The 12,781-nt window shown below is 53.6% G+C and overlaps 3 protein-coding genes across 3 annotated transcripts; all 3 read right to left on the reverse strand.

The window, feature by feature from the left end:
* Positions 1-6: 6 nt before the first annotated feature.
* LOC137665322 (C-X-C motif chemokine 2-like) lies at positions 7-5,812 on the reverse strand. Its single transcript, XM_068404197.1, has 4 exons — positions 5,749-5,812; positions 5,119-5,254; positions 4,830-4,913; positions 7-58 (listed from the first exon to the last, which is right to left on the reverse strand). Exons 1-4 carry the CDS (start codon positions 5,810-5,812, stop codon positions 7-9), a joined length of 336 nt encoding a protein of 111 aa, XP_068260298.1.
* A 522-nt stretch (positions 5,813-6,334) lies between these two features.
* LOC137665339 (alveolar macrophage chemotactic factor-like) lies at positions 6,335-7,055 on the reverse strand. The gene is made up of 4 exons (XM_068404220.1): positions 6,992-7,055; positions 6,694-6,823; positions 6,458-6,541; positions 6,335-6,359 (listed from the first exon to the last, which is right to left on the reverse strand). Exons 1-4 carry the CDS (start codon positions 7,053-7,055, stop codon positions 6,335-6,337), a joined length of 303 nt encoding a protein of 100 aa, XP_068260321.1.
* Positions 7,056-8,643: 1,588 nt separating this feature from the next.
* LOC137665323 (interleukin-8-like) lies at positions 8,644-9,924 on the reverse strand. The gene is made up of 3 exons (XM_068404198.1): positions 9,846-9,924; positions 9,418-9,547; positions 8,644-8,731 (listed from the first exon to the last, which is right to left on the reverse strand). The coding sequence occupies exons 1-3, from the start codon at positions 9,922-9,924 to the stop codon at positions 8,644-8,646; spliced, it is 297 nt and encodes a 98-aa protein (XP_068260299.1).
* Positions 9,925-12,781: the final 2,857 nt, after the last annotated feature.

Consider the following 12,781-nt stretch of genomic DNA (forward strand, 5'->3'; position numbering starts at 1 on the left):
TATACCTCAGCGTTCACCACCTTGGCCATCGCGGATGAAGCGATTCGAGGGCGTAGTACTGGAAAGTAGAATAGCATGAAAAACTTAATTTTGTGGACATCACCTTTCTGTAACCAGCTGCTGGATGTTTTTCGGAGGGGGGGTTGCTCTGCTCTGGAGGTGTGCACTAACCAACCCTTCTCCTCCTTTTCCTCCACGCATGGGAACTAGCAACGTGAGCAATATTTTTCCTACCATACTTCACTCCCAATATTTTTTTGAGATGTTTGTATAAAATGGAGTTTCAAAATTCACCTATGATTGTATATGAAACTGCAGAGGAGCCCGTTTATTAATAAAAAAGAAAAAAACAACAACAATCTTTTGTAATAGCGGGGTGGGAGAGGATGGGGATGAAAAAAAAACAACAAACAAACCCTGGCAAAAATTGTATCTTGCTGACGTTTGACTTGCCTTTGGTTTCTACCTGATTGAAGTGTTCTGTTGCGGGAAGGTGTTTAATTGGATTTTCTCTGCTGCCAAGTCCATTATCTGTGCAATTTTAAACAAAAAAAAAAGTTATTTTAACAGATGTTGCACAAAACCTCTGGATTTTTTTAAAATAAAAAGTCTTGTTGATGTTCCAGTCGATGCACAGAACGGGGGACATGTTTACCTGCCTTGTGTCTGGCTCCCTCCCTGTTTTCCTCCTGGTTTTATTTTTCCCTTCCCAGCAGGAGCAGTGAGGGGATCGTCCCCAGTAGTGCCCTCACCTGGGAATAAAACTCTGAGACCTTCGCTGCTCCTCGCTGTGTGGGTTTGCTTTCCAAAACACGGTGCCTGGTGTCAACTCCGAAGCGACAGCACTGCCTAAAGCAAGCAGAGAAAAAAAAATCCAACACCCTTCTACAAAGCAACTTTTTAAAATTCCATATGGTGAATCTGTTAGATACGGGGTTTTGTGTGTGTGTATATATATATATATATATATATAAAAGAAAAAAAAAAGAGAATTTTGTACAACGTAGCTGAATATTTTGGTTTCCTTATTTTATATTCCACACGCTCAAGTCAGGTATGGCACAGTGGGGTCTGGGACCAGCTTTGCTTCCCCTTTGCCTTGCTCAAAGCTTTTGTCTTTGTAGCATTCATTGAGAAAATCCTTCATTTTATCAGTCAACTTTCTCTGTCTGGGGGAAGCCACTCCTGGTTGGCCCACAGACACGTTCAGAAAAGGTCTCGTTAGTCCCAAATCCTCGTTAATCCCAAATATTGGGCTTTTGGACACCGGCTTTCCGCACCCAGCTCGTGAGATGCCGGGTCTGAATCGTGAGTGAGAATTTGAGACCTCAAAGGTTCATATCACTTGTTTCTCTGGTTTTGGTGAGGTGGTGGTGGTGGTAAGCCAGAAAGGGCTTGTTGAAATTCAGAGTTTCTCTGTTAATTTAGAGGACATTTGGGGAAACACTTGAAGGATTCCTAGACCAGGAGCGCAGTATTTGCACCTTCATGGGAGGAAGCAGGAGCCGTGTCCTTACACCATCTGGAGACCAGATTTCAACCCAGCAACGCAGCAGCAGTTACCTCATTTCCACGAGGCATTTTCAGCTTCTAGCATCAAAACCTTCCTTTGGCACAAAACTTGGCACAGTGGGGTGGAGTGGAAGGTCTTTGAGTCCTGTCCAAACCAAATCAATAGCCTGCACTAGAAATATCACCCCGGTGTGATATGCACCCTCATACTGGTTTAAAAGGGAGTTTAAGCACCAATAGCAGTTGTCCCCCCTTCAGTGACCTCAGCTTTATATGTAATTATGGTTCCTCTGTCCTTGGCTTCTGTGTAGATGTTCTTCTTGTAATGGTAATGAGGACCTAAGGCCCGGTTTAAACCTCAGGCAGGACCCTCTCCCTGTTGTATGAGGAGATGACTGATCTAAGCACACCCTTACCTGGCACGCTGGCACACTGGGAGGTGGTTCAGCTAACATCAGGCTGTCAAAAGAGCAGCAGGTCGTTCTCCTACTTGGTCACCGCAGAGGCGTGATGTTCTCCTGGGTGGTCTTCACAACCCAAACTGCCTGGTGGGAAGCGAAGCAGCACAGAGGGCTCGCTGAAGCTCCTGTTGGCTTCAGAAGCGGTATGGTTTCGGCACCAAGCCCAAGCACTGAAAAACTTTGCCTAATTTCACGTGTCCCAAAAGGAGCTGAAGTGCCTGGTCCTGGAGGGGTTTTACCCAGGGGGGCAGAGGACCTGGTTTGTTAGAGACTGGAAAAAAAACCCAAGCCCTAGATGCGGAGAGGTTCGGGTTTTTCTCTTTATTAGCTGTGTGTCTCTGTCTCATAGTGAGGAAAAGCATCTTGCAATATGCAGCTCATCAGGTTTTTTATAAGATTACAGAAGCAAAGCTCTCCCTTTCTCACCCTTCAGTGTTCAAAGGCGACACAAACCCCAAGAGAACCTGGTGGAAACCGTTCATGTCTTAAGCCTCTCTGCCAAGCGTCAGCCAAGAGCTCACTTGAAGATTAAAAACAATTTTAGAAGGAGATAGAAGGCTCTAGATCCGGGCACAGCTCTAGGTGATACCGTACCTTCTCCTGTGATCATTCTTTGCCCTGACACCCACCACGGGTTTGCTTTTCCTCTGGGGACAAAAAAACAAGAGGATGGGGCAGGCGCAGGCATTGCACGAGCAGAAAAGGGAGAAAACTGTCACCTTTAAACAACTCCTTCATCCTCAGAGACATGATTTAACTCTATAAAAGGTATTAAGAGACGATAAAGTCTCCTGGTTTGGCTACGTTCGAGGATGACGGGTTCAGGAGTGCAGTTTCTTGGAGTCTATCTGAAAATAAGCACGAGGATAGAGAAATGCTCGGGTGCTTTGGTACTTGAGGGTGTTTTAAGTGGCGTTGATGGCAGAGCACGCCAAGTGATGTGACCCTTTCTCTTTTTTCCCTGCCCTCCTGCAATCATATGGTGGGTTTGGCTCATGAACTCTCTCCCCATTTGGGTGGGGAAGGGTAGAAGGATCCTGGTGCTTGGTCTTGTCCTCTTTGTTAAACAGTTCCTACAATTTCAGCATTTACTGAGTTTGTATTTGTCTTTGTTCCAAAGCAAAAAAAAACCCAACCAACCAACCAAAACTCAACCTCATGGTGGCTTTCTTTACCAGCGACACGTTACGTGACCTTGGCTTTGTTTTCTGTCTCTAATTACCCCGTTGTGTGTTTGCTTTCCGCGCAATTAAACTGTTTGTGTGCACCACGTCAGCTAAACACGCCCTTAATTCATACCCAGCACTGGCGACGGGGTCCAGGCTCCCCCTCCCACCCCATTTTGGGGTTATTTTGGAAGGTCGGGGGGTTTTTTTTGGTTTAATTTGATTTCTTTCTTGCCTGTTGTCTTTGCAACAGCGAGGTCAAAAGGTGGAAGTGCACGGGGAGAGGGGGGAAGTGGCGGTGTCACTCCCGGGCACGCTTACGCTGACATTTATGGGGTTTTACGTCTTGTTTTATGGCAAGGGAAGCTTCGCTTTCAATCGAGAGCGCCCTGGGAGGCTTCCTGCCTTCCCCACCCGCCTGGCACATGTCTCCCAGGAGAAAAGCTCTGCCAAGTTTGACACCAGCCCCTGCAAGAGCAGCAGCCTTCACCCGAGCAAAAATAAACGGAGTAACTTGCTTACACCACGTTTCCCACGAGAATAAATAGTAAGAAACCACCTCTCCAGCTCTCTCCTTTGCTTTGACACAAGGATCCTTTCTTCTCTCCCTCTGAAAGAACTCGTGTTCTGCACAAAGTGCCACGCCACAGAGCAATTCCCACCCAGAATTAGACTTTGCAATGAAAAACTCACCAAGAAAACGAATTCCCATCGAGCCCGGCCCGGACAAAATAACGACGACAACGGAGCTAAGCAGCCCTGCCTCAGCTGGTGTTAAATTTAAACACAAACCCCCCTCCCCAGCACCATGGGCTCAAGATCTGCTTGTTTCCTCCCACCTGTGTCCTTTTATTTCCTTCTGTAGGCAATAAACAGCCCTTTTGCAACCGACTCTTGGCCCCTGCTGTGGTTCCTGAGAAGCACGGGGTGCGAAGGAGGGGGACATGGGGCCTGGGCGGGTGGTTTCCAGCTTGCCACTGCCCTGGGATGTCCTTTTGGCAGCCAGGGTGGTGGGGTGGGTGATGCAAATTCGATTCCTACCTTGTTGGGGAGGTCCCCACACCTCAGACACCTACTCCCCGCACAGCCAAGCCGGATTTTATAATGGGGATAATTTTGCACGGGGTTGCACTAACAAACCCTTCTCCCTTCTGCTGAGGTCAGATCCCCTCCAGCTCCTGCCAACGACCCTGGAGCTGCCAGAAAAAGGCACAGGAACTTGGGGCAGAGCAGAAGTGGCGCATTAGGAAGGGCCCCTCCCCAAAAACCCCAATATTTACACCAATCCCTGCAGAAAGAGCTGCTGGAGCCGAGGCGGGGAAGCACGTTCATGCTTTTATTGATGGCTCCTGGGGGGGAGGACAGCACAGGCACCCGAACCGGGGGGCGAGGCGGGGTGCCCGAGGGGAAAGCTGGGTTTTGGGGAGAGCGGGGGAAGGCTCCTGCCCCCGGCCCAGACGCCGTGAAATCCACGGGGGGTTATTTATTGTTGTGTCCTGCCAGAGGGAGGGATGGGGCAGAGGGGCTTCGAGGGGGCCCCAGCCCACCGCTCCGCTCCCCGCCGCCGCCGCTCTTTTTTGGGGACGTTCCTGTGGATTTTGGGGGGGAGGAAAGAAATGAAAAGAAAAAAGCAAGTCGGGAGGAGGGGATGGTCCTGCCGCTTGGTTTTGGGTCGCTGGGTGTTACGTACCTCTGCAGCAGCTTGTGGAGGAGCAGCTGGATCCAGGGCGCCTCGGGGGCCACGCACACCTTCTTGTCCTTCTTCAGGGTGAGGCTGCAAGGTGGCAAGACCCCCTCAGCCCCACGCACGCCTCCTCCCCAAAGCTTTTCTAACCACGCCGGGGGAAACCCCCGTTAAAGGGGGCAGCGGCGTCCCGTGCAAGAGCCGCTGCAAGATCTGGGGGCTCCAGAGAGGGTGCAAGTGCCCACGTGCTTTTGCACCAGTCTGGGCTAAACTGGTTCATGGGGTTTCCACTCACACGATCTCCTTCCTCCTGCAGTGGATGCCCGGCGGCGTCACGTCGATAGCAAGGATGAGCCCCAAGCTGATGACCCGGGCGGTGGATTTGATGCACTTGCACCTCATGTTGGTCAGGAGGCTCTCCAGAGACAGACCTGCAGCCCAGAGCGGCCCACACCCACGGGGGATGCAGACAGGGACACCCCCCCCCATGCCATCCCCATGCCACTGTCCCCATGCCACCACCCCATCCCCTCCCCGGCGCCCTGCAGGGATGGGGTTGTGTTAATGGGGTTTGCAGCAAGGCTGATCCCTCCCGGCACAGTCTCAAAGCTTTCTTTTCACGTATACAGAGTGGGTTTAGCTTCAGGGTTTGAAAACTTAACTAATACTGTAAGAATTAAACCCATCGCCCACCCACCAAGCGCTTGAGTTTTAGAGGGGTCTTGAGGAGAAGCAGCTTAAACCCATCAGGCAGATCCCCCTCCAGCTTAGCTACCGCGATTAAAATATAAACCCAAGCTCAATGACAGGCGAGAGAGAAATTGGAAAGCTTAGAGAAGCCCCTGCTCAGCCCCGTCTGGGGCACCCAAGGCCTTTGCCTTGGGATTCGGAGGGGGATAGAGAAGGACACCCCATGGTCACTCACCAGCCCCTGGCCCCAAGCTGCTCAGGAGCAGGGCCAGGGCCAGCGCCGCCGGCAGCAGCCCCATCCTCGCCGCCCGCCCCGAGCCGCCGCGGGGGCTCCTTTATAGCCAGCCCCGACGACGGGGATTTCACGGGCTGGGGACAGGAGCTGCCCCCCGCTTCGACTTCCCCGCCATCACTTCCCCCCCGCCGCACGTGGCCCACGCCAAAAAAAAAGGCAGAAGCCACCGTGGCCACCTCCTAAAACATCCTGCTTGCCCCGTGTTTCTCAGTGGAGAAACCCCGGTGACCCCGAGCACCCCAAGCCCCTGGCATGCCACAGGAGGGGACACAAGTGACGCTGACCGAGGGCTGCCACCTTTATTGGACCCATGAGGTTGTCCCCAAAGGGGACACCCAGCGCACGGCTATAGGGTGGGAGGGTGGGGAAGGGGGGACTGGCATTTTCAAGGGCTTAATGCATCAAATGCAAAGGAAAAGGGGGCTCAGGGTGTCGGGCAGCAGCACGCTCCCCTCCGCACCAGGGCAAGGGGACAGTGGGATGAGGGGGGGGGGCACATCTGGCCGTCCCGCCGGTGGCAGCTTCCTCAGCGAGGAGCCTCTTTCTTCCTCCTGCCAAAAGCAGAAGGGGGGGAGAAACATGTGAAGACCGGTCCCCACAGGATGCCCCTGGTCCCACCAGGAGCCCCTGGGGCAGGAGGGGGGCTTACAGGTTCGGGAGGTCCTGCAGGAGCTTCTTCACCCAAGGGGTGTCAGGATCCACACAGACCCTCTCCAGGCTTTTTAGCTTAATCCTAGAAAACACGCGGGGTTTCAGCGCCGTCGCTTCCCCCTCCTCCCCTCGAGCAGCCCAACCCCTCGGCGCACCTCAAACAGCATGAAACTGAAATCATTCAGGGAGGACTGGGGGGGAGCGGAGGGCTCGTACCCCCCCGGAGCCACTTACACCACCTCGAGACGCCGGCAGCTGCTCCCCACTGGCCACACCTCCACGCTGCTGTATCTCCGCGGGGGGATGAAGACCCTGGTGGTCTTGGCGCAGCGGCAGCTCAGGTTGCCGTTGGCTTCCAGGAGAGCTGCAGGGGCACACGGCTCATGTGTCACCCGAAAACCCACTGCCACATCCCACCAGCATCATTTAAGCCCCAGAGGTGGCGGTGGGATGCCCCCAGCATCCTCCAAGCCCCGGAGGTGGTGGTGGGATGCCCCCAGCATCCCCCAGCCCCACACCCGGGGAGCCTCACCTGCATCACCGGGGCGGTGGGTGGTCAGCAGCACGCCCAGCAGCAGGGCCACCCGCGCCGCCATGCCGGCCCCAGCCCTGGCCCCGCGGCATCCCTCTATTTGAGCCGGGAAATAGGAGAAGTGGGGCGGCGCAGGGGGGAGGCCCCGGGGTCGCGGTGGTTTTCGCCCAGCTCCGTTCCTCGCTGTCAAAAGCCACTCGGGGCTTGGCAGGGGCCCGGGCTTCCTGACACCAGCTCCCTTCTCCCCTTCCTACAAAGCCGGGTCTTGCAAAGATATCGGTCGTTTCCCCCGACGCTTGTTCCTAGCGCACGCGGCCGCACCAGCCCGGAGGGTTTTTGGGGTGCTTTTCCCTTCTGTGTGATCAGATATTACTCATTTCTCCCACAGCCAGATTTCCCCCTGCAAGGTGCATCCCATCTCCCTGCCAGCAGCATCACGCCCTCGAATCAGCACCCAGGGAGACGACCAGTAACGTCAGGAAGGAGCTTGGCTGCCAGACCCTTGCTGGTGGCTCAGGGCTGGGACACCCATCCCAGCCTTGGACAAACCTTTCCCTGCCCTTGCCTTGTTCCTCCACATAAAAGGGGTTTTCATCATGCCCTCGTTCCCCTACCTAGAGTAGAAACACCTCACCTGATGGATATTCAACCGCACATTTTAATATCTGTGGAAGAGCATCAGGACAAGAGCGGCGGGTGCAAACGTGGGTAAACTCAGCTACGACGGCAGGGCTTGTCAGAGCTCTGCTGAGTCTCTTCGAAGCTAAGAGATCCAGGGGAAAATACAACAGCAGGGAAAAAAAAAGAACCTGAATTTTATTTGGCTTGAGCTCTCAGGAGAGGACACGCCACGCTGTGTAATAAAAAACCCCGAGGTCGTTCCTACAGAGACAGGAGCAGCCCCTGACACGGAAAGGCTTCGCAGTCTACAGGCAAGTCAATCAACGAAGGGTTCATGTTCACGTGAGGTGGGGACCAAACGTGGGGGAACACCCCCAGGAACCCACCGCGGGGCAGCCGTGCCAGGGTCGGGCACGGGGGGAAGCGAGGGCCAAGGGAGGAGCGGCCAGGTTTGCACATCAGCTGCCGGCCCGGCTCGGGGCTCTGAGCGTCAGCTTCCTTAGCAGGAAACTTTATTTTTTCTTCCTGCAAAAAGCAGAAGGAGGAGAAATGTGTGAAGGCAGAGAAAAGCGGGTCCTGGGGAAGGGGGGGGAGGAAGCTCCTTCCCCAACTGAAGGAAGTTGCCACCGTTTCGGGGCAGGCGTCACCCATGGGGACATCTCCTGGCCACCACTCTGCTGTGCCACCAACCTGGGCACGAGGACGGAGGGCGGCTTGCCCAGCTGACCATCGACGCACCATCGCACTCACAAGGAGCAAACCCTCCTCCTGCCCTTTCCCCCCCACCCCAAATATTTTCCTTTTGCCAAAACGCTTTCAGAAGCACCGGGTGCAAGCTGGGGAGAGCACAGCATTGCCACGCTGAATGACCTGGTGCTGCTTTGCACAGCAACATCTCACCCCGCATCATCTTGGGAGCGGGTCCCTCAGCCCCCCAGAAGCATCCTGAGAGCCCTTGGCCCTGCAAACGCTCCCCAGGAGCACAAATGGGATGGGGCCGCCCGAGTCAAAGGGGTTTTCATCAAAGCAACTCACGTGCTGGCGATACGCTTCAGCAGTTTCTTGACCCAAGGGGCGTCAGGATTCACACACACCTTCCCCGAGGGTTTTAATTTAATTCTGAAACGCAAGGAGAGTTTATGAGCGTCGCCCTCCCCTCCGAAGGCGGGGGGTCGAGCTGCAGAGCTGCTCGGCAAAGCTCCACTTTCACGTACAGCCCCAGCAGAAAGCTGCTGGCGACAGAGGGAAGCCACGGGAGAGTCAGGAAAAAGCAAGATGCAGAGCAGAGACGGCGCTTGGAGCCCAGAGGTGACCGTTCAGAGAATATATTCCCTGTAGGTTCACAGCTGGAGCAGCACCGAGCAGTTAAAGACATCTTACACCTCTGCTTAGTGCACTGGTTTAGCCAGGACAGGAGCAACGAGGTAAGGGCTTGACCCGAGATGCTGTTTGCTCTCAGGGATGTTGCATTATTGCTCGTGGAAAAATTGGTCAAGGCTCATCCTGCCTCGGTGCCCGAGGACGTGCTTCCTCCAGACTGCAAACACCTCCCCACCAGCACGCTCCCAGTAAGCACCAGTATGAGGAAATCATGCTTTCCTCTGCTGGAAAGGCTCGTGTAGGTCCTGGGGAGCTCTGGCAGCTCTGATGTTTCTCAGCCCCGAAGCTTGCCGGCATTTTGGAAAAGCTTTAGCTTGCAGAAAGGGAGCGGAGACGCGGGGCAAGCGCAGCAGAAAACACGCAGCGCTGGCCCCTGCTCTGCGGGAGCCGGAGGAGAGAGCAGCTCTCTGCCCCGCAGCACTTACATGATCTCTGTTCGTCTGCAGGTGCTGCCCACGGGCCGGATCTCGATGCTCTCGTACCTCTTTGGACTGAGGTAGTCCGAGGTTGTCTTTACACACCTACAGTTCAGGTTTCCGTTCACCTCCAGAATGGCTGAGAAAGAGAGAAGGCGGCAACTTATGGAGACAAACAAGTTATAGAGCCAAAGAAATTGTCCCTTTCACCGACAACACTTGAGGAACCACGATAAGAAACCATCCTCTGTGCCTCCCCCTCTGTACTCTGCTCTCACACAGCTCCCAAAAGCTGAACCAGGTCCTACCAAAGGAAGATGGTCACACTCTTGCCTTAGCTCCAAGAAAAACGCTGGACTAAGCAGCCCAGAGGAGTCCCTGTGGGCGCAGGATGCTGGACAGCCGTGGGCATCTCCACGAGGGCACAAGCAGCTCACCTGCGTGGGCCGAGTGGGCCAGCAGCAGCAGCAGGAGCCACGGGAGCAGGGGGGCTCCCAGCCCCGCTGGCACTCGCATCCTCACGGCAGGCTCAGCCCCGGCGACGCGCTGAGGAACCGGGTGAAGAAACGCCCCTATTTATTCGGGGGGGTCACACCAACACAAGCAGCAAGACTCAAACTTCAGCAGTCACATCTGACCGGCGAAGCGTGGAAAGAGGCGACGTGACTGCTCGGCTGCTCCCCGCAGAAGCTGAATTTACCATATTATTGATTAAAACCAGCCATTGGGACCAAGTGCATCTTTGGATTCCCCACAAAACCTTCCCCACACCTTGTTTCTGATGAGCTGGGTCTGTACAAACACCACCCTTGGTTCCCTTGAGCATTCACCCCTCGACCACAAAAAGAGCCCAGAATAAAATCCGAGCGCAAACCCCGGGTAAGAAGGTTTTTTTTTTAATGCACTCAAATATTTACATATTCCTTTCTTAGGGCTATAATTCCCCCCAGGCTATTTTTGTTCTCTCTTACATCAGCAAAAACACCTAGCACCGAACCATGGAAAATTCATGACTTTCTTTGTACCATCAAAACGCAGATGGACACCAGAGAACGGCGGCAGCAAAAGCGACGGGGCTGGGATGGACTCGGGGATTTATGATGTTGGGATGCTGCTTCCCTTGTGAACATCTCCCTGTGTCCTGCCCTCTGACAGCAGAGGGATCAAACCCCCGTTTGGATGTGCAAGGAGCCACGGGGTGGCACCAGGGGTAGCTTCAGGGGTCTTCCCGTTTGGCCCCATTTAGTAGCACTTAGGACCTGAAATAGTCTGGGCTTAGAGGTGGTCAGCGAGTCCGTTCTCCACCATTTAGGATGGGGACAATCAAATGGTAGCGAGCAAACTGTTGACACCAAAGTAGATGTGTCCGTGGCAGTGAGAAACCGTAGGAGCACATAGAAAGGGAGGTCAGACCGTGCACATCCTTACAATGCTGTAGAGCCCCATGTCCACAAGGCTTTAAGGCTTTATTCTGGCACCGTGGCGTCCTCCAAGCCTTACACTCATGGGAATACGCCTGACCAGTTTGGGGGGACCATTGGCCGGCGCTTGCTCCTCCACACATCACAGCATCTTTTGGGTTCCTCTCAAAATGAGCCATTGAAGGACTACAGCAACACATTTTGGTACACAAGGGGTCAGTCCTGTAATAGGACAAGAGGACACAGCCTCAAGCTTCGCCAGGGGAGGTCCAGGTTGGACATTAGGAAGCATTTCTTCTCAGCAAGGGTCATTAGCCATTGGAAGGGGCTGCCCAGGGAGGTGGTGGAGTCACCATCTCTGGAGGGGTTTAAGAAAAGCCTGGACATGGCACTTAGTGCCCTGGTCTAGTTGCCATGGTGGTGTCAGGGCAATGGTTGGACTCGATGATCCCAGAGGGCTCTTCCAACCTGGTTGATTCTGTGTAATGTCAACACCTTTGGGACTCACGGGACATTCGAGGGCACAGCGATGGCCACAGCAGCACCCCACACTCTCGGGTTTTGGGGCAACAGCAGCTGCCCCGAGTAAAGCAAAGTCACCAGCCGGGAAGCAGAAGGGGAAGGGGACACGCGGCCACGAGGAAGGAAGAGGGCAGAAGAAAAATGATGTGGTTTTGCGATAATGTTGTAATGTGGAGCTTTCGAATCCCATCCGCATTTTATAGAGTAACAAAATGGTAAACTAACAAAAAAAATAAAAGAAGTCTTCCACTCAAACTGTAAGCTACTCATCTTGCTCTTAAAACCTTGATTTTCCTCTGAGATAGGTCCAAAAGTCTTGTAAAGACCTTGTTCAAGAGATCAAGGTCAAAAAGGGACGAGCAAGGAGTTTAACTCCCTGTACATCAGGGTGGCAGGGAGGCCAGAGACAATTTCCACGAGCTATTCCCAAAGCCCTAAGGAGGGAACGAGAGCCTGGCTGCTATGGCAGTGGAACAGGAGATGGCTTTAAAACTGGCTGTTGCTCAAGACTTACAGAGTTTCCAGTTGCCTTGCAGAGAGTTATTAGAAGGAGCCCAGCCTAGGACTGTTTTAAGTGGTTTTGCTGGGTCATGGCAGGGGTGTCTTCAAAGAAAAGTCAGCAAAATGGTGGGGAAGGCAGTGATTTACCAGGAAAGATGATTAGTCACCTACTCAAAGTGCTACGGAGGCACCAAATAGGTTTCAAAATCTTTCTGAAGTTCATGACTTCAAAACCATCCTGCTTTTACAGCTGGGGAAAACCAAGAGAAGTGAAAGCACCTTTCCCCAGAGCTGCATGGTGGAGAGGACAGCGTCAGGGCACGCAGCTGGCACTCCAAGCGTGGCTCTTCCACGACCGATGGAAGCCAACACCAGTGCTGACAGTGCTTAAGGAAACTGGTATGGGAAGAAGCTACCCCTGGGAGACACGCAATGGACAGACTCAAGGTAACTCATGAGTGAGATCACATCCAAGATTAGTGGCTACAGGGTAGGTGTCTCCTGTCTACCGTGGAAAGAAATAGGAGATACAGAAGCATGTTTAGACTGGATGGATTTAGAAGGGTGGCTTTAGAGAGGTCCTGGGCGATCAGTTCAGCCACAGCAACCTCAGTTTTAGCCTCCTCTCCAAGTAGAAGTCAACACTGGCAGGAAAAAAATAACGCCTCACCCTGCGTCTTCTGGGGTGATGAGCTTGGGTTTCCCCCAGGACACCGGGGTAGCTTGGTGAATCCCCGCCACGTCGCCCCAGAAGACCTGCATTTGCCTAGCTGGTCCTCGAGCTGCTACAAGTTTCTGCTTCGGGTAGGAAAGGCGAAATAAATGTGGATGCAGTAAGAAAAGAGAACTTGATGGAGATACTGTAACCCCAGAGTTTCTGAATCGCCTTGGTAGTAGTCACGGTGGTTTTGATGGATGACTAATGTGTA

Source organism: Nyctibius grandis, chromosome 6 (genome assembly GCF_013368605.1).
Source record: "Nyctibius grandis isolate bNycGra1 chromosome 6, bNycGra1.pri, whole genome shotgun sequence".
In the NCBI taxonomy this organism is placed as follows: Eukaryota; Metazoa; Chordata; class Aves; order Nyctibiiformes; family Nyctibiidae; genus Nyctibius; species Nyctibius grandis.

Coding starts and splice junctions, on each gene's coding strand:
- LOC137665322 (XM_068404197.1), bottom strand. CDS start 5,812: ATGGGGCTGCTGCCGGCGGCGCTGGCCCTGGCCCTGCTCCTGAGCAGC. Junction 5,255..5,748: donor CAGCTTGGGGCCAGGGGCTG/GTGAGTGACCAT, acceptor TCTGGGCTGCAG/GTCTGTCTCTGGAGAGCCTC. Junction 4,914..5,118: donor TGCAGGAGGAAGGAGATCGT/GTGAGTGGAAAC, acceptor GCCACCTTGCAG/CCTCACCCTGAAGAAGGACA.
- LOC137665339 (XM_068404220.1), bottom strand. CDS start 7,055: ATGGCGGCGCGGGTGGCCCTGCTGCTGGGCGTGCTGCTGACCACCCAC. Junction 6,824..6,991: donor CCACCGCCCCGGTGATGCAG/GTGAGGCTCCCC, acceptor GTGCCCCTGCAG/CTCTCCTGGAAGCCAACGGC. Junction 6,360..6,457: donor CTGCAGGACCTCCCGAACCT/GTAAGCCCCCCT, acceptor TGCTTTTGGCAG/GAGGAAGAAAGAGGCTCCTC.
- LOC137665323 (XM_068404198.1), bottom strand. CDS start 9,924: ATGCGAGTGCCAGCGGGGCTGGGAGCCCCCCTGCTCCCGTGGCTCCTG. Junction 9,548..9,845: donor GGCCCACTCGGCCCACGCAG/GTGAGCTGCTTG, acceptor TCTCTTTCTCAG/CCATTCTGGAGGTGAACGGA. Junction 8,732..9,417: donor TGCAGACGAACAGAGATCAT/GTAAGTGCTGCG, acceptor CTTGCGTTTCAG/AATTAAATTAAAACCCTCGG.